Source organism: Oculina patagonica, chromosome 2, assembly GCF_052425735.1.
Source record: "Oculina patagonica isolate OP01 chromosome 2, crgOcupat, whole genome shotgun sequence".
Taxonomy (NCBI): Eukaryota; Metazoa; Cnidaria; class Anthozoa; order Scleractinia; family Oculinidae; genus Oculina; species Oculina patagonica.
Window position 1 is genome coordinate 46,446,507 of NC_135759.1, and position 24,840 is coordinate 46,471,346.

Genomic DNA, 24,840 nt, shown 5'->3' on the forward strand with positions numbered 1-24,840 from the left:
ACACAAAAGATACGCTATCTCAGTCGTTGTCCTAAACAGAAGAGAATCGGTCACTGTCCAAAATATATAGCTACCCTCTCACTGCGACTTATCAAAGGCCAAGTGTGAGATTCAGAGGTAATCACTCGAACGATGCTCGGAGTGCATCATCTAATAGTGCACCACAGTCTACACTTATTATAGCTTCAAGCAGTAGATTTAACAATTATTCGCCTCAGCTCAGTGAACATTGGTGAATATTGACCGAGACGAAGTCGATATGTATAGAACCTTCACATCTTCTGATTTAATTAACACCCATATAACATCTGCTTACCATATGAGCAAGTTCATGGGATACTACTGAAGCAACACGCTTCTTGTTAGACTCGGACGAGGCACCAGGTTGATACAATAGTGCTGTCTCTCGGTATGTAATTAGTCCCCAGTTTTCCATAGCACCAGCAGCAAAGTCAGGTATGGCAATCATGTCTGGAAAGTTGAAAATTAAGAAATACATTATCTCCATTTGGAATATCAATACATAACCAAGTGGTGACGCTGATAGGCGATAGTTTAAACACGAAATAGAGTAGAATCCCGATTGCTTGAACCTCCAAGGGAAACAAAGTTGGTTCAAGAAATCAGGCGGGAGAGGTAAAAAAAAACAGGGTTTGGCTGAGTGAAGGAAAACCACTTTCGGTTCGAGTAATTAAAATTCCTCTTTATGTACATTATCAAAACGAATACATATTTTTTTTTTGTATACGTATAGGCTGATACGGAATGCTAACCCAATTTTTAAGAAGTACTCTTGCGCAAATTTGTAATTCACCTTCCAGATAAAACATGACAGCATTAAAATTAAAAAAAAATCTTAAACGGAATGGGCAAAATAGAAGAGAAAAACAGTTAAGGTTTTATCGTAAGAAAGTGAAAATAACTTGAAAAGTTGCATTCCGCTTACATTATCGTGACAGTCTTTCTGACGAGAGTAAGAGAGCTGTTTTAAAAACTCACAGACGTTCTTCTCACAACGTCAAGTCAGACGTTCTCGCGTTCTCGATGGCAAGTCACATTTCGACCATGCGCAGTCAGACTTGGAAGAATGCTTTCTCTTCCGTTTGCCGTCGGCACGTCAATAATTGCAATTGCCCATCGGGCGGTGGGGCGACATTGGGGGCGTTTTAGAGGGGTTTTGCAGCTACCGTCAAAATGATGTTCGTAGTTGTGGAACTGAGTGGAAATATTTTCGTTGAAATTTGACTTGGTTTGGGTTATAGGGATCAGCTAATACATCTGTTTTATTCGCAAATACAGGGTTATTTTGCTTTAAGGCTTTTCAAAAAGTGGAGGTATCCTAAAAATAACATGTGATGAGACTTTATTTAACGAGGGTAACATAGTTTACTTGTGGCCCAGTAGTTTACAATATGGCCCTCCCTAATTAACTACATATATCGACAGCACGCAAGTGTTTTCTAAGTGAAAGAGAAACTGCAAGGAAACTAAGAGCATCCCATCACTATCATTTCCAATAAAAAATGACGATGAATGCTTACCAGCTTTGGGAAGAGGGTATTTGATGTTGAAGTAATCCTCCATATAATCTAGCATTTTGACACCAACATCCTTTGCATAATCTACTTGATCAATTTGGTCTGGTGGGGCATAAAATGTCATCTACAAAATATAATAAGCGAAAATTGACCATTAATTAAAAGTATATCTTCCTGCATGTTATGGCTTTGCCAAGGCCAAAAAAATTATCCACGTAGCCAATTTAATTTAAAAACATATTTTAATAGATATCAAAATATGTCATCTTTTTCTTCCATTCCTTTTCCACCGTATTTTTATTTATTAACATCATTTATCTTGCCATCTTGCTGCCCAATTTTAAAAGAGCTACGGTTGTTGTAATGTATAAATCACTTACTTTTGTGCCACCCTTGGAGGTCACAGTCTTGCTTTTAAAGTCGCACACAACAAATGCAAGTAAGTAAGTTGGCATTATTGGGGATTTCTGAAAATGGTCTAACTGCCAGTTGTCCTTTGTTTTAGTGGTATCGATTGGCATGTTAGAGAGAGATTTATAATTAGGATCATGTGCTAAAGTCACAGTGAAGGTTGCTTTCAGTGCAGGCTCGTCAAAACAAGGAAACGTCCTCCGTGCATCTGTGGGTTGAAATTGTGTAGCTGCAATGGTCCTGCAATTAAATCATCAAAACATATATAAATTTAGAACAAGAACCAGAACTGATAGATAGTAACTTTGGTTTTTACAAAATTTATGAATGCAAACTAATTAACGTAAGAATAAACATGCCCTTAATTTTGAATATCCTCCAAACAATGTTCACGATTCTCAGGCTTTTCCAAATTTCGTCGATCCATTAGACCAATACAGGTTATGCCATTTTCACAGATATCGAAGGTGTGACTTTTTGTCACAAGTTAATTTTCTGTTTTAAAAATGACTGGAAACTTCCTGATGGTTCATTGAAAGGGTCCGGGAGCAGCTCTAGCAAGGGCTTACACGAATGGCTGCTGCTACACTCCTGATTACATTTTTCCTTGGCCCTGTTTCTTTACGAGTATTTACTAATTATTTTTGTTGCATTTTTCTACCTAACTATCATACCCCTTTTGCTTTTTAAAAACGCAAAAGCCATAGTTTGTCTTTCGGCTTCCAAAGAGCTAAACATTTCACATCTACAAAATACTGGATTATTGTAACCTCATTGTTAATATACGTAACATACACTTCTGTTCCGTCTTTTCTTTTATAGGTACTTTTGTATAATCCTGCCAGGTCATCTGTCAGCCATGCCCTGAACTCCATCTTGATCTTATATTGACCTTTTTTCAAAGCTGAATTCATGATCATCACATAGAATTGGTTCTTCTCAAACCAGAACTTTCGCTTTATCTCAAGTGGATCTGTCAAATTATTTTAGAACAAAAGAAGAGCAGATTCAATGCAAAGAAAGGGGACCGGAAAGTTAATGTACAAACATCTGGTTTCTAGCTTTATAACTGGAATGCCCTATAATGTTATTCAAAACTCACCTCGTTCAACAAGTTCGGACATTCAACGATATTTCAGGTTTTGAAAATAATGTTGAACGCATCGAGACGTCTATAAACGTTACTTTTTACTTTCCTTCTTTCCATATAGCCACCATTTTCGTGCGCCCAATAGAACCTTCCGGATTGAAATTTAGTCGAGTTGTTGCCTAAAGTTTATGGTTTCATTGAAGTCGAGTTCAATTTTCCCAAGATACAAAAATTGATGAACAACAAAGATTATGCGACGCACTCTAAAAGTTCCACACAAAATAGCGTAACTCTGGTTACGTGACCCTCAAGCGTGCCACATGTAGTTTGCGGCAATTTATCATTTAGTCTCTTTAGTTTGGATCTCTTATTTAAGGCAAAATCCTTTTTATAATACTTTACTCAGTTCTATCGGTGTTGCACCGGGGCGGCTTTCTTTCGCGTCCTTCCCATCCCCCCCGCCCCCCTTCCCACAGTTATGGACCAGCACTTTCCCACGACCTCCGCGCTCCTGACCGACTTGGTCATAGTCTCCCATATCTTATCTAGTCTAACTGTAAGGGTCGTCTAAGGCGTTGTTTGCGCCTAAGATATCAAATCAATAATAAACAGTTGCATGCAAGATATTTTTGAAATAACAGTTACAAAAATTACGGGCGTTTTACAAGTGTAAGTATATGAACAAATATTTCCGAACCTCCACCTGAAGCTTTCTCAACAGACGCCGATGTAATATTCATCTTGTTGACATGAACCAGTACATTTTCAGTTGGCGATGACACATTAACTAGAATCTCTACATTTCCATAGAACTCTAACTTCTTGAGGTCAATGTAAAGGAGAACATCATAATGGACCGGAACAATATTCTTAGGAAGACGAACATTCCACCACGCTTCAGTGCCAGGAGTTGTAGGGCCTGGAGCAGAAGTAGATACAGCAACTGGACCAGTGCTGCCTTCACGAGTTTCTTCGCGGTCTGCAATTAAGATAAAACATTGACGAATTTCAGTATAAAATGTCCATGAGACAGGAGTACTGCTGTAATCATTGTTTTTCTGTTGGTCTACAATATATAAGAAGCATTTTGACATACCGTAAAATGCAGGTTATATATACTATAATTTCTACCATCACATTCGACTGGAATGTTAAGTACAATGCTGACCATTTTGTAAAAAAAATCTGTAAGAGCACTTGAAAAACACCTCATCAAAGGTAAATTGGGCGCTTTACTGTTTTGTACTGTTATGAGGTGCCTTAGCGCATTCCTTAAAAAAATTAACAATAAATCTGGAACAAAGCTTAATACAAATCTAACTGTAGCTAGTTTGAAATTATTCTGACTTCAAATTCATTTTATATTAAACTACAAAATCTATCGACATTGCATGCGAAAAACTCTGCGAAAAGGATAACATGTTTTTCACGTCTTTTGCATTGCAGCATTCTATACGCATGTGAAATCAACAAGTAAAACAAGTATGAAATTTGTTAAAACACCGTAACCATTCGAAGTTGCTCAGATCCATTCTTTCACGTCCCCACTTTTTAATTCGCCTGCTACGTAGGCTAGTGATTGGACAGCTACCTGATCGCGGTCCAATTACGAAACAAATAAGTGCGGGGGCGAGCCAATGTTTAATTTAAGCTCAAAGTAAACGTACACCTACCTCAGCTGTTATATTTTGTCGTTTCTGCGTCTAAAAAAGGGGAAATCAAGCGATATGAAGGGTTTTACGTTGACTGTCACAAGGTGTAACGTGTAGTGACAGACTAACAGTCAACGCAAGACCCTTCAAATCCCTTAAGTTCGCCATTTTGGGAACGTGTAGTAAGAGTCAACACGAAATCCTCCCATTTGAATAAATTTGCCATTTTGAGCCGCAGAAAAGACAAAATACAACAGCTGAAGTAAAAATCTACGCTGCCGTATGGTGCCTCGAGTTCAGGCCAAAATCAGAAAAAACAAACAGGTAAGAACATGATTTTTCACTTCTGTAGAAAAAATAAACGGCACGCAAACTCATGCAGAGGCGATGACGTTTGCCAAGGGGGTCTTAAAAATTTTCCAGGAATACAGTAGAACCCTGGTAACTCGAACTCGGATAACTCGAACAACCCCGCTTACTCCAACAAACTTCCATTTCCCTTGGATTTGACCTCACTTTTCAGTCATTTTTACTCGGTTAACTCGAACTCGGATAACTCGAAAACCCCGCTAACTCGAACTAAATTTGGTTTCCCTTGATCAAAATTTGGGTCAAATTTACCCCAATAACTCGAATCCCGGTTCCTGCAACTCACCGCGGTTGCCCATTGATTAGAGCAACAAAACAGATCACGTATTTGACAGCCTTTTTCCACTCTTATCCTAAGAATTTATGATCGTGTAAGAGTTTCTGACGAGATAAGTTTAATTTGCACTGTGCCCCGCTAACTCGAACGGTTTTTCGTTTCCCTTCAGAGTTCGAGTTATCGGGGTTCTACTGTATTGTCGAGAAATTTACGTAAATAGCAGCTGACAACTTCGTTGAACGATTCTTCGACAACTGTTGCGTTACCTTGTAGCGTGACAGCCAATTTAAAATATACTTTTCGTGAGCGACATGCAAGGTCAAGGGCTGTTTTGTAATTGTTTACACAGACCAACAACACAGGCCCATTGTATTAATAAAAGTAGAGTTGTGATCATGTCTGTCGACTGAATTTAATAGAACTCCTCAAATATGTAATTTGTCTCTTTCATTTATACTTTGCATCAGGCCTTTCTAACTTTCCAAAAGTGTTTTGCTTCGTGTTTTTCGCGGCAATTTCATGTTAACTTGATCTCCGTTCGCGCGTAACATTTATTCCTATAGTTTCTCAATCCCATTCGGTTCTCTTGATCGGTCGATCGCAACAGAAAGCAGTACAAATTCCTCCCACTTCCTCTGACATAAGGCTTGACTGACGCTAATGAAAATGGTGTATTCTCAGCCGGAAATTGACCCGTCGGTTCTTACACGGACTGCCTCTAAATCTTCTCCAGGTCCACAGGACAAAAAAATCGTCCTTGTATCCCCTCCATAAATTTGGGTTTGTTTTCAGCGACCTAGTTTTCCTGTCCATAATTCCCACTGCTAAGTCTGCGTAGCTGTAAGCATTTTAGTTCCTATGGCTGTACCAATTATAAGAATTCTGAGAAAATTTTCATCTTGAAATTGTCAGTTGGATTTTAACGGCTTCAACAATGCATAAATCAGTTTGACAGCTCAAAAATCTAAAGCATCCATCATGGCTGAAATTCGCAAATTGTTGTCAATATTCAACATATAAGAAGTTTTTGTTCAGCTCCTTAGTGCTTTGAGAAAATGTGTAGTATACAAAAATTTAGGAAAGGACTGGATTGAGATACAATGCAGTAAAAGTCACCAAATTTGCTATGCGTGGCAGGGTTGCCCTCTACTGCTTAAATTGTTTTAAAACAAATCAATTGCAAATAGCCGTGACCCTTTCTGAAGTTTAGTCACGCGAAACGCGTAACTGAAGTGAGTTTTCATTATAAACGATAACAAAGGTGTGGCAACTTGTCAACAAATCCTTCTTGGATTTCAACTCGTTTATAAATAATACGTTTATCGTAAATTTGTTGAGAGTAATATCCCCAAAAAAGTGGGGATAAAATTAACAAATTTCCAAGCGTAGCGATCTCAAACGAAGCTTGACTTTCTGTAGCTTACGTCTGAAGAAGCGCCTGCACTATCTCATGATACCGTCTAATACCAACTGAAATAATCTGTACCACCAACAGTTGTAGAAGGGGTGTCGGTCAGACGGCGAGGCTAATAACGTTTCTGCAGGCCCGAGACATCCTTAGCATTGCAAAATAAATCGACACTTCGGGAACGCTGGAAACTCAAGAAATATGGCTAAAGTTTTGCGAGATGCGTATGTTTTGCAGCACAAAGGAGCAAGTATTTTAATTCATCTTCTTTCTTCATAAATTACCACGTTGCCAGTATACACGTTTTAGCAAGTCCTCGAAAGTGACAACCTAATTAAACCTTCGAAATTTGCGATAAGAATATGCTGCTCCGTCCGAAGTATTTGAGAGTCATTTCCGGGGGGGGGGGGGGGGGCACTACGCGAAAATTTGGGTGGAGGTTGCCCGCTAACATATTGAAACTGCTATCTTATTTCAGACGAAAATATGCGATATTCCCTACTCTATGCCCGGGCTCTATGCACTTCTAAAGGGACGAATTACAAAAGCAATTTGAAATAGTTTCTTCCAAAAATTATGTCAAGTTGTTGACCAAATTGGACAAGCCATACCCCATTTCAAACCGAAATGGTCAAAATCTATTCCCTATTTTAGACCAAAACAGCTTTAAACCATACCTAAACCTCAAAAAATCATAATGATATGGGAAAATCTCATTTGCATTTACTTTCAACACAAGTAAATGCAAATTTTCCCATATTATGATGTTCAGTAATACTTTCTTGGCTTCGGCGAACAGAATTTCACAAAACCTCAAAAAAGCATATATAGATAAGAGAGTCTCCCCCACCATCCAGGCGGAATCATTACTTTGAAACTAAGCTAAACCATATGGTATATGGTATATTTATTTTTTCAGCTGCCTTCCTTCTCAACAGAAAGCAAATATGACTCTAGTAAGAGTGAGGTGTGTTTGAAATCATTCTTTCAATAGGCTAGCGTGCATGTACTTCGGACATAAACACATAATTATCGGAGCGCCCCGTACTTGGTACTGTGCACGTCTATCTACATCATTCATGAGAAAGCTTCATACTTAAAACTTGTCACTCATTACAAACAACTATATAAAAATCACTGCAAAAACATTTTACTGGAAGAGGGAAATTACATAAATTAATATTCCTGCTTGATTTCAAACTTAAAAATCCTAACGCTAAATGCTACCTAAAGCGACAATGAATTAAGGACAAAAGGAAATACCTGACAATTTCGAACGCGTATGCCCAAGCAATGCTCCAAGAACTATGACCAGAATCAGTAGCACTAGAATAATAATTCCACAAATAATGATTTTTGTTTTGCTCACGAAAACGCCGGGAGCTACCTCTGCAATCATTCCCTTTGTACCCATCTTTCTTTCGGAAAGCACGCAACAGATCCGACGCGGCTGTACAATCACTTATTATTCAATGAATAGGTGGTGACCCGGCCAGGGGTAAACAGTAATCAAGTTACACTTAATACCTCGCAGGCAGACGCTCTTTTGGCTTGTCACGCAATCATTAATAAGGGGTTAAGCTCTATAGTTGACTACCCCGAAAGGGGTGCGTTTAAGAACTTACAGACTGCTTCAAAATTTGGTCCGAAGATTTTTCAAGCAAATGAAATAAACAAAGCTGATACAACGCAGAACACTCAAGACGTCTTGCAAAAAAAAAAGTGAGGAACTTCCATGTTAGAAATAAATCTCCTGCTATCATAGGAGTGCTGGCACATTCGGACTAGGGGGGCCGTGATATTTTTGCCAGAAAAAATTACACAATGCCCGAATGTATAAGCGTTGAAATTGATAAACGCACTTATCCCTTAGCTGCGAACCATTTTTCCACCAGTGTGCGGACCAAAAGTGAGTATTTTGCTAATTTGTAAAGAACGTTGTTATATTTAACATTTTAAACAGGTTCTATCTACAGAAATCAAATATACATTAATTAAAAGGGCTCTATAGCAAATGGTGTGAACCCAGGAGTATATCACTTCAAAAATTCAAGGGCCTAAAGACGTCTGGAGACCGATAAATAGTGGTCCAGTTTTGTTAAAAGTTACTATGCCAGTGTACTGAGGCTATAAACAAGTGATGTTATTGTGATGCCACCAGGAACTTGAAAAAGCTAGGCGGTAATTTTTTTAAGTTCTTCCCTTGTGACCTGGAAAAACAGCTAAAAACTAATAAGGGTATCCCACTTCCTTCAACAACAATGTTCTAAGCGCATTTCGAGTAAAAGCGAGAGTACTTCGCCATTTTTAGTACTTTTTTACTGAAAAGCAGAAAAACTTAAATTGCAGGAGAAACAAAAAACGGTCACAATTTTCACGACTACTGAAAAATCCTCGCATACTCTATCACCTCTGTCTGTTTAAGCCTATTTACATCTTTTTAAAATTAGAAACTTAGGGCCGATTCGCACTAGCGGAAAAGTTTGAAATGTCCTGACAATTTTGACAAAAAAGAAAATTGTCGTGACAAGCCAGAGACATTTTAAAGGGAACGAAAGGTGAAATTATAAGTACAATAGCTTTGCACGTGCTTCTGGCATCCCTGTACATTTCTCAGCAAAGTCCAAATTTGGGCAAACATCAAATATGCAGTGCCACGTGGTAGAAAATTCTAGAACAATTTGCATTTAATTATGCGTGTTCTCATGAAGTGGAAAAACGAGTCGTCTGAAGAGATTTATTTCTTTTTTCTTTCTTTTCTTTTCTCTTTCTTACATTGGGACAAACACTTCACTTATAAACGTGTTCTTCCTATGGTGGGAAGATTTTGCGGCTGAATAGGCCTTATGCATGATAACGTCATATGCTCCAAATTCACCACCAAGCCTCGTTTACGCGAATTATTGTCAACCCTCTGCCACCTTCATGCAGTTTTCACGTGGGTATTCTTTTCATCTTTGCTGCTTTGAGAATTCGTTCCTGATAAAATTTACATGTTTGCACTTCGAAAGCGAGGCTTGGTGGTGAAACTAGCATTACAAAAGGCATGAGAATGCGGGTTGTCATGAATTGTCCTGCCTAGAAGTAGGACAACAGCCCCTTTGAAGTTTTGTTCGTTTTGACAAAATTTGTCCCAGTCCAGACAAGTTGTCCGCACTTGTGTTTGCGATTGTTTGACAAAATGTATCGCGCGTGCAACGCGGACCAATCATAAGACAACTTCGTCTTTCAGAGTTGTCATGAATTGGAGGACAAAGCGTATTCGCACTTGTTTTCTGTACCAAATGACACATAATTAAACGATGAAATCTACCAATTGTTACAAAACTTTAGTGTGAATCGTCCCTTATAATTAAAAGAAATATTTTCCTTTCGTGGCGTTGTCCCAAAAAAGTGCTCAATATACACGGCAGCAAGGCTACTCAGAGAATTTTAAATGTTACTTACTGAACTGAAAAATTGAATCAATTCCTACCTGAGCTAAAGGCATTATAGTTCGTGTTTTAGGATAGGTTATGCACGTTTATTCTTTGAATGAATAAATAAAAGAGGAAGCTATTCAGGAGGCTATTCATCCTATTTCGCCCCATCGTGCTCCGAAGGTAGGTCTTTAAGCGGCGAAGTCCGTTGAACGAGCGCTCCGCTGAACATGATGTTGCGGTAATGACGGCCAGAATGGGCGCGAACTATGAGAACTCTGGGGTCATTACATAGGAGCTGTTTCGTGCCCGCTTCAATTACTTCTGCAGCTGTTTTTATCACTTATACCCAAGAGCAAAATAAAAACACTTGGGCAAAAGCGCGAAGACAATATCTATAAATACATACTTTATTGACTTTCCCCAAAGGGGCTTTTCAAAGACAATGTGCATTTTTTTTTCAAATATCCGATATGAACTTTTTCAATTAACTGATCAGGCTTTGGAAAAAGCTGACAAAGTGCGTTGACTTTACTACCAAATATTACCTTTCGCCTTGTCGACCGCTTGACCTTCAGTCACTTTAAAACCCCGTTATTTTTGATCGGTTAAACCGTTTAGTCTGTACACGTCCACGCACTCCAAAAAAGCCTCGATTTTAACCCGGGTCGCGCTTGGGAATCAAGACAAGTTTTAGTTTCGATAAACAAAAACACTGTCAGATTCCTGACATCAGTTGTCCACGCCAAGTGCGGGCGGCACACTCTTAATGGAAAATGGATGTATGCAAGTTTGGTTTTAGCGCGAATTGATCATTGATTCGTGGGGAGGGAGGGGGTTCATTGCTTTAGTTATCTTGTTGCACGTTGTGGACGCAAAACTGTCAAGGACAGAGTATAGATTTCAAGCACGAAAAGAAATTAAAAGATTTTTGCCTGTAATGGCAAACGTGTTTACTTCAACAAATGTTTTGTCTCTTATGTTCATATATGCCCAGTTTTGTATTGCCGTTTTTAAGTTTATGCTTTAATCTAGTAAATTTGCATACAAGGCTGGACAACGTGTTTACATATAACTTGCGTGTATTTTTAGCAATTTTTTTATTATTCTTATAAGCAACAGTCATTTTTTCGTCGGACGTATTTTATTTAACGATTTTAGTCCAACAAGAGATTGTTTTGGGAAGCAGCCGGTGTACGTCTTGAACTTATTTATTCATGCAATACGCATTTGTCTAATTTTTCCGTTGCTTGAAACTTTTTGTATGCAAGGTAGGCTAAAGACAATAGGAGACTAATAAAGAACAGTAAAGAAAGTAAAGTAAGAAAATATTGGGTATTTCAAGCGAAATAAAAGATGAAATAGCCATTCGCTACCAGTATTTTCTTGTTTGCAATACATAATAATTTGATTTTAGTCAGCACCGCGCTCAAGAAATAAATAACAGAAGGAACTCCGCTTTCAGGCTTGCCAAAATCTGTATCAAAGCGTTTAGCATAAACAAACAAAAAGGTCTTGTTCAAAATGACACAACAAAGATGGTCCGTGCAAGAACAGAAAGAAGAAGTCATTCCATTCTCATAAACAACTATCATTTAACTTCATAGGAAAATGGCAAACACAGGCTTATAACACTGTAAACTACTAATTTTCTGCCTTCGCGACCGCCAGCGGGAGGAGATTGCAGTCAGCTAAATCGGCATGTGGACAGCCGTTTCGAAATGAGCTCAATAACTCCTGCTTTCATTCCTGAAGTTTATCAGTATAACAATCTCATGAAGCTAAACTGACATGGATAAGCATTTTATTTGGACTTACCTTTATTTTTCGCTCGTTCGGCTCCGAGAAGAGCTCCTAGAACGATCACCACGATGAATAAAACCAAAATAACAATGCCAAAAATAATTATTGTACGCTTATTGACAAACGTGGAGGAAGCCGTTTTTTCGCTTTCCTTGAATCCTAAACTGGGAGACGGACTTTCCACGTCTTGCCGAAGTGGTTTGGTTTCCATAGTTGTGTCGAAAGCAACAAAAAGGACGCCGAACTCGACTTGACTTCTTTATTATTTATGAATTTATAATTCATTTGTTCTATTGTGATTGATAGTAAATTTAATAATATGAACAACAAACAGTTCACTGGAACATTTGCGTAAGCATTTTTCTCTTGTCCTGTAAGTGTCACACAACTTTATTTGAATACGCTACTCACGTCATCTCGCTTTTTTAAACTTTTGAAATGTTCATACGCTTAAGAAGTCTTTGAAGCAGGTATCACTCAACCGAAGCGATTTTCCCTGGATATACTACGGTGGCCCATTGGTGCCATGTTCATCATTTGTTTATCAAGATTCTCGAGATAATTTCACTGTGTTCCATGTAGTTTTCTCCAGGTAAAGTTTTATCTCCGATAATTTTTCAGTCCCAAATAATATATCCTGAGTCTCATCATATTTCTCCCCCTTTTTGCTCCCAATCCAAAAAATAGGGATGTGTATTTTGTGCACCCCTCGATCGATGCATCGATCGACATATCGACCGACACTCGACCGATGTATCGGTCGACATATCGGCCGACAGTCGGCCGATATATCGACCGACACATCGGTCGAGGGGTGCACGAAATACACATGATCTAAAAATAGTAAACAGTGTTTGGCCGAAAGAATAAGTTTATTTAACAATAGCAATAATAAGCTACAAAGATCACGAACTAAAAACACGATAAAACTAATTCGAAGCATTGCAGCTTCTGGTCGGGTATGACGACCTTCGCGATAAGTTTCATCGTGTATGTCTCGACAGTTTCATCGTGTATTTCTAGTTTAGCTCAAATTAGTCGTGTAAAACATGTGTTTAAGCGTGATATGCTTGTAACAATAATTAATGCGTTAGTATTTAGTAAACTATTCTATTGCTCATCCGTGTGGTCCAACAGCTCGGGAAAAAACATCTGCAAGTTGCAATTGGTCCAGAACTTTGCCGCCCGCATCATCACAGGTACGAGGAAATTCGACCACATCACGCCAGCATTGAAAGATCTACGCTGGCTTCCTATTAAACAACACCTCTACCTTCGTGACGCTGTGTTAGCCTTTAAATGTATGACTGGATGCGCGCCTCGCTATCTTAGCGATCAGTTCACCACCCGCAACAAAATCACCAAACGTGCGACCAGGAACTGTCAGCTTTTAATAACATAGATTAATTAGGAGTAATTCATTTTATCCAAATTTTTATCATCGTAATTTTTTTTAATGTTTACCATTGTGATTTTTATAATTTTAAAATTGTTATTTCTATTGTAATTTATTGTCACTGAAAAGCCCCGTAAGGGGAGTGTCAAGTTTATTTTTTATTTTTATAAGATAAATTGATAAAACTTGGTGTGCGGCTTTTCATAGCCTTCCCCAAAATGCCGCGATTTTCTTTTACTAGGTGTCACTAGGTGGTGGTACTTCTGGTCGGGTTTGACGGCCTTTGCGACAAAAATATGTTATTAAGAATAGGGACAGTGATCTTTTCAACAGAATCACAAGTGACACTGGCCATGTATTATATGACTTGCTCCCACCCAAACGTAACAGAGCTCTTAGAGAAAGGGGCCATGACTTTAACGGAACGTTTCAAACGCACTTTTGTAAATAGATGTCTTTTTAAATTCACATCGAAACTCCGCAGAAATGCCGTGATTTTCTTTTACTAGGTGTAACTAGGTAGTGGTATTTTCTGGTCAGGTTTGAAGGCCTTTGCAACGAGATAAAGTGATGAAACTACACATTCGGCTTCTCATTGCCATTCCCAAAGTTCTGAATGCTTAAGTTTGCTTGGATTTTTCCTTCGGATGAGAAAAATTAAAATATGCCACATCGAAACTCCGCCAAAATGCCGTAACTTTTTTTTACTACAATCCTAGACAAAAGTCCTGGGACACTTAACCAATTCGACGAAAAATTGACATTGTATTGACCTCCCCCTCCCCACCCCCAATTCAATGTTGGTTTCTATCCATCATACCGTGGGACAATATCTCAACATTGTTTTGTGGGGGAAGGGGGGCGCGGAAAATTAAACAATGAGTTCTTAATGCAAAGGGAATGGTCGCTGAGCACTATTATTTATTATTTATATATTATTTATTTCAACGCTTATGCACTGAGTACTGTGAGAAATTGAGCAAAACGTTGAGTATCGTTTATGAATACTTCATAAAGGGTTCCTATTTGAATAGTCAATCGGTCTAGCTACGTTTCACGCATATATTTCTGAGCTAGGGCATAAAAAAGCGGAAAACAGTGGTGAGTACTGTTGTGAGAAATGTTAGCGTATCTCATTAACTCATTACAACAGAACAGTGGCACTTATCTTCGTGTCAAATTTCAGCTGAACAGACATGTTTAATTATTAACAGCCAAAAGAATGATTTCTTTTCAATGACAAAAAAGGGATTTGTCTGCTTGAGAGGAAAAATCGCTGTAGAAACACTGTCAAGTTTGTTTTGTTGCCATAAAGATATCGCTTTTGGGGCTTCCCGACATAGTCCTCATGTCTGATGAAGGCGATATATTTATCCCTATTGACTCGAATCTGTTCAAAAAGTGATGAGTTAATCGATTTTGTCACAAAACACTGCCATCTTTATACAAAGATACAGTTAGAGCGACCAAAAATCCAAATAAGCCCTCTTCCTCTGGCCTTTTTTTTTTAATAATTCACCCACCCCTCCCTCTTTATTTTCTGATGTCACGTGTCACGTCTTTTATGCCGTGGACCTACATTTGCATTAAAACCATTGATATTTCATTGAAATAATACATGTGCAATCCGTTATAGCCAAAAATAGCGAGTTCAGTACCTAGCTCACAAATAAAATCCTAGACAAAAGTCCTGGGACACTTAACCAATTCGACGAATTGACATTGTATTGACCTTCCCCTCCCCACCCCCAATTCAATGTTGGTTTCTATCCATCATACCGTGGGACAATATCTCAACATTGTTTTGGGGGGGAAGGGAAGCTCGGAAAATTAAACAATGAGTTCTTAATGCAAAGGGAATGGTCGCTGAGCACTATTTCTTTAAGTGTCCCATGGATTTTTGTCTAGGATTGTATTTGTGTGCGAAAAAAATCGGGATTGTCTTTGTGTCCGAAAGAAAGTTGCTAAGGTTTAAAATATGTTTGTTCTAGCAGTTATTTGCACAAATGTTTGTGAACAGTTACAGCATGTAACAAAAAGCTCTATTTTGAGCTCTTTTCGAGCCACAAAGTGTAGTTGATGGAATCCGTTCCTTGGGAGAAATTGACTGATTTTTCTGTTGCTTTCTTTTGTGGGTCTTTGAGCGCCTAAATACAAGCTCTGCGAACTCTTTTCCGTATAACATGGTACACTAATGTCAGGGATCGTTACTGCCTTCCATCTATATTATTCTTTGGCAAGAAACAGCGCCTAAGTGTTCTAAAATATCATATTTCCTCTCAGAACTGAACAGTGCTCGACCGGAAACGCGACAGTACTTGCAAGATTCTTTGAGCTAAAATGTTTAGAACATGTTCATTTTCATTGGGTTTTCATCTCAGCATATCAAGAATAGTGTATTCAATAGCATGGCGTTCAATAGTTGTAACTGGTTCTTCGTTTAATCACTTTTTTAACAGTACTCACTCGTAAACCAAGAGTAGAATAATTAGCATATATTATTTATTTCAACGCTTATGCACTGAGTACTGTGAGAAATTGAGCAAAACGTTGAGTATCGTTTATGAATACTTCATAAAGGGTTCCTATTTGAATAGTCAATCGGTCTAGCTACGTTTCACGCGTATATTTCTGAGCTAGGGCATAAAAAAGCGGAAAACAGTGGTGAGTACTGTTGTAAGAAATGTTAGCGTATCTCATTAACTCATTACAACAGAACAGTGGCACTTATCTTCGTGTCAAATTTCAGCTGAACAGACATGTTTAATTATTAACAGCCAAAAGAATGATTTCTTTTCAATGACAAAAAAGAGATTTGTCTGCTTGAGAGGAAAAATCGCTGTAGAAACACTGTCAAGTTTGTTTTGTTGCCATAAAGATATCGCTTTTGGGGCTTCCCGACATAGTCCTCATGTCTGATGAAGGCGATATATTTATCCCTATTGACTCGAATCTGTTCAAAAAGTGATGAGTTAATCGATTTTGTCACAAAACACTGCCATCTTTATACAAAGATACAGTTAGAGCGACCAAAAATCCAAATAAGCCCTCTTCCTCTGGCCTTTTTTTTTTAATAATTCACCCACCCCTCCCTCTTTATTTTCTGATGTCACGTGTCACGTCTTTTATGCCGTGGACCTACATTTGCATTAAAACCATTGATATTTCATTGAAATAATACATGTGCAATCCGTTATAGCCAAAAATAGCGAGTTCAGTACCTAGCTCACAAATAAAATCCTAGACAAAAGTCCTGGGACACTTAACCAATTCGACGAATTGACATTGTATTGACCTTCCCCTCCCCACCCCCAATTCAATGTTGGTTTCTATCCATCATACCGTGGGACAATATCTCAACATTGTTTTGGGGGGGAAGGGAAGCTCGGAAAATTAAACAATGAGTTCTTAATGCAAAGGGAATGGTCGCTGAGCACTATTTCTTTAAGTGTCCCATGGATTTTTGTCTAGGATTGTATTTGTGTGCGAAAAAATCGGGATTGTCTTTGTGTCCGAAAGAAAGTTGCTAAGGTTTAAAATATGTTTGTTCTAGCAGTTATTTGCACAAATGTTTGTGAACAGTTACAGCATGTAACAAAAAGCTCTATTTTGAGCTCTTTTCGAGCCACAAAGTGTAGTTGATGGAATCCGTTCCTTGGGAGAAATTGACTGATTTTTCTGTTGCTTTCTTTTGTGGGTCTTTGAGCGCCTAAATACAAGTTCTGCGAACTCTTTTCCGTATAACATGGTACACTAATGTCAGGGATCGTTACTGCCTTCCATCTATATTATTCTTTGGCAAGAAACAGCGCCTAAGTGTTCTAAAATATCATATTTCCTCTCAGAACTGAACAGTGCTCGACCGGAAACGCGACAGTACTTGCAAGATTCTTTGAGCTAAAATGTTTAGAACATGCTCATTTTCATTGGGTTTTCATCTCAGCATATCAAGAATAGTGTATTCAATAGCATGGCGTTCAATAGTTGTAACTGGTTCTTCGTTTAATCACTTTTTTAACAGTACTCACTCGTAAACCAAGAGTAGAATAATTAGCATATATTATTTATTTCAACGCTTATGCACTGAGTACTGTGAGAAATTGAGCAAAACGTTGAGTATCGTTTATGAATACTTCATAAAGGGTTCCTATTTGAATAGTCAATCGGTCTAGCTACGTTTCACGCATATATTTCTGAGCTAGGGCATAAAAAAGCGGAAAACAGTGGTGAGTACTGTTGTGAGAAATGTTAGCGTATCTCATTAACTCATTACAACAGAACAGTGGCACTTATCTTCGTGTCAAATTTCAGCTGAACAGACATGTTTAATTATTAACAGCCAAAAGAATGATTTCTTTTCAATGACAAAAAAGAGATTTGTCTGCTTGAGAGGAAAAATCGCTGTAGAAACACTGTCAAGTTTGTTTTGTTGCCATAAAGATATCGTTTTTGGGGCTTCCCGACATAGTCCTCATGTCTGATGAAGGCGATATATTTATCCCTATTGACTCGAATCTGTTCAAAAAGTGATGAGTTAATCGATTTTGTCACAAAACACTGCCATCTTTATACAAAGATACAGTTAGAGCGACCAAAAATCCAAATAAGCCCTCTTCCTCTGGCCTTTTTTTTTTTAATAATTCACCCACCCCTCCCTCTTTATTTTCTGATGTCACGTGTCACGTCTTTTATGCCGTGGACCTACATTTGCATTAAAACCATTGATATTTCATTGAAATAATACATGTGCAATCCGTTATAGCCAAAAATAGCGAGTTCAGTACCTAGCTCACAAATAAAATCCTAGACAAAAGTCCTGGGACACTTAACCAATTCGACGAATTGACATTGTATTGACCTTCCCCTCCCCACCCCCAATTCAATGTTGGTTTCTATCCATCATACCGTGGGACAATATCTCAACATTGTTTTGGGAGGGAAGGGAAGCTCGGAAAATTAAACAATGAGTTCTTAATGCAAAGGGAATGGTCGCTGAGCACTATTTCTTTAAGTGTCCCATGGATTTTTGCCTAGGATTGTAGGTGTCACTAGGTAGTTGTACTTCTGGTAAATTAATTAACAATTATCTTGCGAAATCGTGCGTTATATTGCTGGTACTTACCCGGTACCACAAGTTATCTGTCATCCGAACATAATACGCGTAGATATCCTGCCATATACATGTACATGTAGGTTGCGCAGATTTTTGCAAATTCTTGGAAAGCGCTGCATAATTTCAGCTTTTCTTTCTGCAGAATGTGCTTCGTTGACAATTTTTTGAATAGTAAAACAATTACCCTGCTCAATCTTGCGGAATATCGTCTGATTTCAATAAGATTAAAAGTGAAATACAGTATAAGAGCAATATACCTGAATTGTAAAGCTGAAAACACCTCATCTATATAGGGAGGTGCAGTAGTACAGTACCGGTACTTATTTTAGCGATTTCTCATTACGGTTTTCTAATTGTATTTCTTTTATATGCAATAGGTGCTACATGCTGATAAAAGTTTCAAGAAAATTCCAACAGTATCAGGGATCTTGGTTTCCAAAGTCCAACCCCTGGTCCTCGTCGTGGTAGCTGGTAACAGGAAAGTAGGGGATTGCCGTCCAGGGCGAAGAATGGTGGAGGATTCATTCCTCCGGGCCGCTACGGTAGCCATGAAGGCCTGCACGGAACCCTGAAAACGCCTGGCTAACGGGGCTCTGGTGAAGTTTGAAGGGCTAATCACCTATCAAATGGATATTAATGATTACAGAAACCATGGGAAACATGCACAAAAAACACATCTGTCTTTGGAGGAGAGAATGCCCCTTCGGGGGCTAGTATGTCGCACCGCTATGAAAGCCGAAGGGAAGCAGCGATGCCGACCCCTTTCCTTACCCCAAAGACAACCACATTTGGTTGGATTGGGCACACCCTCCGGAAAACAAACAGCAATGTCACCAAGCAGGCACTGAGATGGAACCCACAGGGGAAGAGGAGCCGAGGCCGTCCCAGAAACAGCTGGAGGAGGACGGTAGACGACGAGGCGAGCAGAGCAGGCTACACCTGGCGCAGCTTGAAAGAATAACCCAAAACAGACAAAGATGGCGAGCAATGGTTTCCGTGGACCTATGCTCCACTGGGAGTGAAAGGGTCTAAGAAGAATCAGGAATCTGCAGCAATAGCAAGGACATTATTTTGTTCAAAATGTTTTCTGTAACCAATGCCAGAAACTGCCTCATGAGCAATTTTTTTATAAAATGACACCGAGATATGAATGGCTAATTATATTTTAAAAAAGATTGAGTTGATTTTCGTTGCATTAATAATAATAATAATAATACTAATAATAATAATAATAATAATAATAATAATAATAATAATAATAATCAAAACTATAACAAAATTCTTGAACGTGATTGGTTATCAGTAGCCCGATTTGAGCACTAATAGGACAGTGTACGCGTCATGCCTGTGTAATTGGACAGTACGCGTCATTTTGCGCGCGCTGTTGTTGTGCATTTCGTGGAGTAAACTGTTATGTTTTTCAATATTTTTAAAGGCGTTTAACCATTTAACCGAAGATTAGTTTAATTTGTTTCTCAAATTTTGTGATAGTTTTGATAATTAATTGGTAACTGGACTTCGTGTCATCCAATTCTGTCTGTAATCATACTCGTGATTAAACAAATCGGACTCCCGCTTCGCGGTCGTCCGATTTTGTTAATCACTCGTATGATTACAGACCGAATTGGACTCCACTCAGTCCTATTACCATTATTAATAATAATAATAATAATAATAATAATAATAATAATAATAATAAAAATAATAATAATAATAAAATTTGGTTTGTATCTGATCTTAAAAAGTTGGTAAAAACGTATAAAAACTGAATTTTCGGTAACTCTCTGTTACCTTCATCAGAGTTAAAATTGGTTCAGTTTTTGCATAATGAGTATTTTATACACCGCCGGTCTCTAGGGATGTTCCCAATGTTAAATAAACTTGTGGGAAATGCACATGCTCATTCACACAGTTAATGTCCTGGATAGAATGTAGCGCTTCTAAGAATAGGCGTTGTTGCCTATTGTTGACATTTTTTCTAAAATTTCTACATAATCCGTATGAATGTCATGGTCTGTTGTTTCCGCGTGAAATCTTATTGCGCTTTCGTTATTAGATCTTGTGCCAGGCTTGTGCTCTGCGCCGCGCGAATTCCATGATCTTTTGCTCTCTCCCACATAGGCAAAATCACATGTTTTGCATTTGACTTTGTACACAATTCCCTTGATCTGATTTGTGGCGGGGCGGTCTTTTGGTTTCTTAAAGATACTGCCCAGTGTTTAAACAGGCTTGAAAGTGGTTCTTATGTTTTCTCTGCTAAGAACACGTCGAACTCTCTCGGAAACACCCTTTATGTAAGGGATTGAAGCGTAACCCCTTGGACTCTCTTGACTTTCTTGGTTTTCTGGCTGTATGGTTTCTTGAGCCGAAACAAGGCAACGATCGATGAAACTTTGGGGGTATCCGTTGACTTTAAGGTCACCGATTACTTGTTGTTTTTCGCTCTGTTTCCGCTGAGAGGTCGAGGGAAGATATTTGGCACGATCCATTAGTGTAACTAATGGATCGTGCCAGCCTGGCACAAGATGAGCAAGCCTGGCACAAGATCTAATAACGAAAGCGCAATAAGATTTCACGCGGAAACAACAGACCATGACATTCATCCGGATTATGTAGAAATTTTAGAAAGAAATGTCAACAATAGGCAACAACGCCTATTCCTAGAAGCGCTACATTCTATCCAGGACATTAACTGTGTGAATGAGCATGTGCATTTCCCACAAGTTTATTTAACATTGGGAACATCCCTAGAGACCGGCGGTGTATAAAATACTCATTATGCAAAAACTGAACCAATTTTAACTCTGATGAAGGTAACAGAGAGTTACCGAAAATTCAGTTTTTATACGTTTTTACCAACTTTTTAAGATCAGATACAAACCAAATTTTATTATGTCAAACACTGATCGCCCAAATAACATCTAATAATAATAATAATAATAATAATAATAATAATAATAATAATAATAATAATAATAAAGATTTTATTGGTTTTAAGCTTCATTTATGGCGTACTACATGGTACACTATACCTTATACAGTGTAGGTACAGGCACATGGCATTAAGCAAATACATATAACATTGTAATAGTTATTTTTTGCACTGTGAATGTAAACTGCTTGTACCGGCCAGCACACAGTTTTAATAAACGTGTTTTGACTTTAGGTTTACCGGTAATTTGTTTCTGAAATGGTTCACATCACTACTGCTGTATACATGTACTGACCAATGATATAATAGGTACACGTATAGGTAGTTGATGCAATACACGACAAGCATAACTGAAGTAGTCGTCAAACTTTTATAACTACAGTACCCACAATTTAAGGTTTTTATTTGTAAATAAAGTATTATTTGTTCAGATAACATGCCTACTGTCTTGGTTTACATTATAGTTTTCTTTTTGGGGGATATTAGTTTTATCTTGAGTTCTGATACAATGGTTTCCAAAGAAGACTTCAATGTCTTGCCTTTTCAAGTTCTATAAAAATTCGCGTACAGAAAATTTCTTTGTACGCGACGTACCGTGGAATTTCAGTCAACTAAAATTTTTGGTACATAACATACCGTGGAATCTCGGGTACCGAAATCCAGAGTGATACTTGTCGTAACGTGGAAAATCCGGTACCGGATTCTCGAGTGACACGTCTCGTACCGTGGAGTTGCGCTCAAAAACGAACATTTAAATGAAGAGCGAATATTAATTTTCCATAAGAAGTGAACTAAGTATTCAACTTGATCTACTGTATTCGTATATGGTACGCCATTATTCTCGGCAAATCTGGAAGAATAAGCGAATTTCCGGGCCTTGACGCATGTCGCATGTCATGAACCACGACACTTCCGAGTACGCCCGTATTTCTAAAGAATACGGGTCCGAATCGTGTGATGTCCGGACCACGTCACGCGCCTTTTCACACAGTGTGAGGTCGAGAAAAATTAAAATGTGCCACATCGAAACTCCGCAAAAATGCGGCGATTTTCTTTTACCAGGTGTCATTAGGTAGTGGTACTTCTGGTCGGGTTTGAAGGCCACTGCTTCAAGATAAAATGATGAAACTTGGCATGCGGCTTCTCATAGCCTTACCCTAAGTTCGAAAAGGTTAGGGTTTTTTTATCTTTCCCTGCGGTTGAGAAAATTTAAAATGTGCAACATCGAAACTCCGCCAAAATGCCAGGATTTTCTTTTACTAGGTGTCACTAGGTGGTGGCACTTCTGGTCGGGTTTGACGGCCTTTGCGACAAGATAAGGTGATGAAACTTGGCATGCCGCTTCTCGTAGCATCCCCTAAGTTAAGAATGCTTAGTTTTTTTGGATATTTCCCTGTGGATGCGAAAAATTACAAAGTGCCACATCGAAACTCCGCCAAAATGCCGACATTTTCTTTAACTAGGTGTCACTAGTTAGTAGTGCCTCTGATCGGGTTTGATGGCTTTAACGACAAGAAAGAGTGATGAAATTTGACATGCTGCTTCTGAAAGCTCTTAAGTTCGGAAGGCTTAGGTAACTTGGATCTATCCTTGCACTTGAGAAAAATTAAAATGTGCCACATCGAAACTCCGCAAAAATGCCGCGATTTTCTTTTACTAGGTGTCACTAAGTAGTGGTACTTCTGGTCGGATTTGAAGGCCTTTGCGACAAGATAAAGTGATGAAACCTAAGTTCGAAAAGGTTAGGTTTGTTTGAATCGTTCCCTGCGTTTGAGAAAAATTAAAATGTACCACATCGACACTCCGCCAAAATGCCGCGATTTTCTTTTACTAGGTGTCACTAGGCAGTGGTACTTCTGGTACCCAACCGTTAAGTTCTCAAAGCTTAGTTTTGCTTTGAGCTTTCCCTGTGGTTGAGAAAAATTAAAATGTGCCACATCGAAACTCCGCCAAAATACCACGATTTTCTTTTACTAGGTATCACTAGTTTGTTGTGCTTCTGGTCGAGTTTGACGGCCTTTACTACAAGATAAAGTAATGAAACTTGGCATACGGCTTCTCGTAGCCATCCATTCTGAATTCTCAGGTTTGTTTAGATCTTTCCCTGAGGTTGAGAAAAATTAAAATGTATCAAATCGAAATTCCGCCAAAATGCCGCAATGTTTTTACTAGGTGTCACTAAAGTGGTTTAGTCGTACATCTGGTCGAGTTTGACAGCCTTTGCGTGGAGATAAAGTGATCGAACTTGGCATGCGGCTTCTCATATCCTATCCCTAAGAACTGAAAGTATAGTTTTGTGTTGATCTTTCAATCGGGTTCGGCAAAATTAAAATGTTCCACATCAAAAACTGCGGAAAACGAACCCGATTTTGTTTTAGTTGGTGTGACTAGCTAGTCGTGCTTCTGGTCGGGTAGGACGGCCTTTGCGTGGAGATAAAGTGATGGAACTTGGCATGCGGTTTCTCCTATCCATTCCCTAAGATCTGAAAGTATAGTTTAGTGTTGATCTTTCAGTGGGGTTCGGCAAAATTAATATGTTCCACATCAAAAACTGCGGGATACGAACCCGATTTTGTTTGAGTAGGTGTGACTAGCTAGTCGTACTTCTGGTCGGGAAGGACGGCCATTGCATGGAGATAAAGTGATGGAACTAGGCATGCGGCTTCTTCTATTCATTCCCTAAGATCTGAAAGTATAGTTTTGTGTTGATCTTTCAGTGGGGTTCGGCAAAATTAATATGTTCCATATCAAAAACTGCGGGATACGAACCCGACTTTGTTTGAGTAAGTGTGACTAGCTAGTCGTACTTCTGGTCGGGAAGGATGGCCATTGCATGGAGATAAAGTGATGGAACTAGGCATGCGGCTTCTCCTATCCATTCCCTAAGATCTGAAAGTATAGTTTTGTGTTGATCTTTCAGTGGGGTTCGGCAAAATTAATATGTTCCATATCAAAAACTGCGGGATACGAACCCGACTTTGTTTGAGTAAGTGTGACTAGCTAGTCGTACTTCTGGTCGGGAAGGACGGCCATTGCATGGAGATAAAGTGATGGAACTAGGCATGCGGCTTCTCCTATCCATTCCCTAAGATCTGAAAGTATAGTTTTGTGTTGATCTTTCAGTGGGGTTCGGCAAAATTAATATGTTCCATATCAAAAACTGCGGAAAACGAACCCGATTTTGTTTTAGTTGGTGTGACTAGCTAGTCAATACTTCTGGTCGGAAAGGACGGCCATTGCATGGAGATAAAGTGATGGAACTAGGCATGCGGCTTCTCATATCCTATCCCTAAGAACTGAAAGTATAGTTTTGTGTTGATCTTTCAATCGGGTTCGGCAAAATTAAAATGTTCCACATCAAAAACTGCGGAAAACGAACCCGATTTTGTTTTAGTTGGTGTGACTAGCTAGTCGTGGTTCTGGTCGGGTAGG

The 24,840-nt window shown here is 38.8% G+C and overlaps 1 protein-coding gene across 2 annotated transcripts; it reads right to left on the reverse strand.

Annotated features, from left to right (window-relative positions):
• Positions 1–271: 271 nt before the first annotated feature.
• LOC144644949 (glutamyl aminopeptidase-like) lies at positions 272–12,223 on the reverse strand. 2 transcript variants are annotated; one of them, XM_078504535.1, is made up of 6 exons: positions 11,983–12,223; positions 3,737–4,018; positions 2,745–2,922; positions 2,102–2,189; positions 1,542–1,662; positions 272–471 (listed from the first exon to the last, which is right to left on the reverse strand). In XM_078504535.1, exons 1-6 carry the CDS (start codon positions 12,176–12,178, stop codon positions 287–289), a joined length of 1,050 nt encoding a protein of 349 aa, XP_078360661.1. In that variant the 5' UTR covers positions 12,179–12,223; the 3' UTR covers positions 272–286. The 2 variants fall into 2 exon arrangements, with proteins under 2 accessions (XP_078360661.1, XP_078360660.1); XM_078504534.1 differs by having other exon boundaries at positions 1,919–2,189.
• Between the last annotated feature and the right edge of the window lie 12,617 nt (positions 12,224–24,840).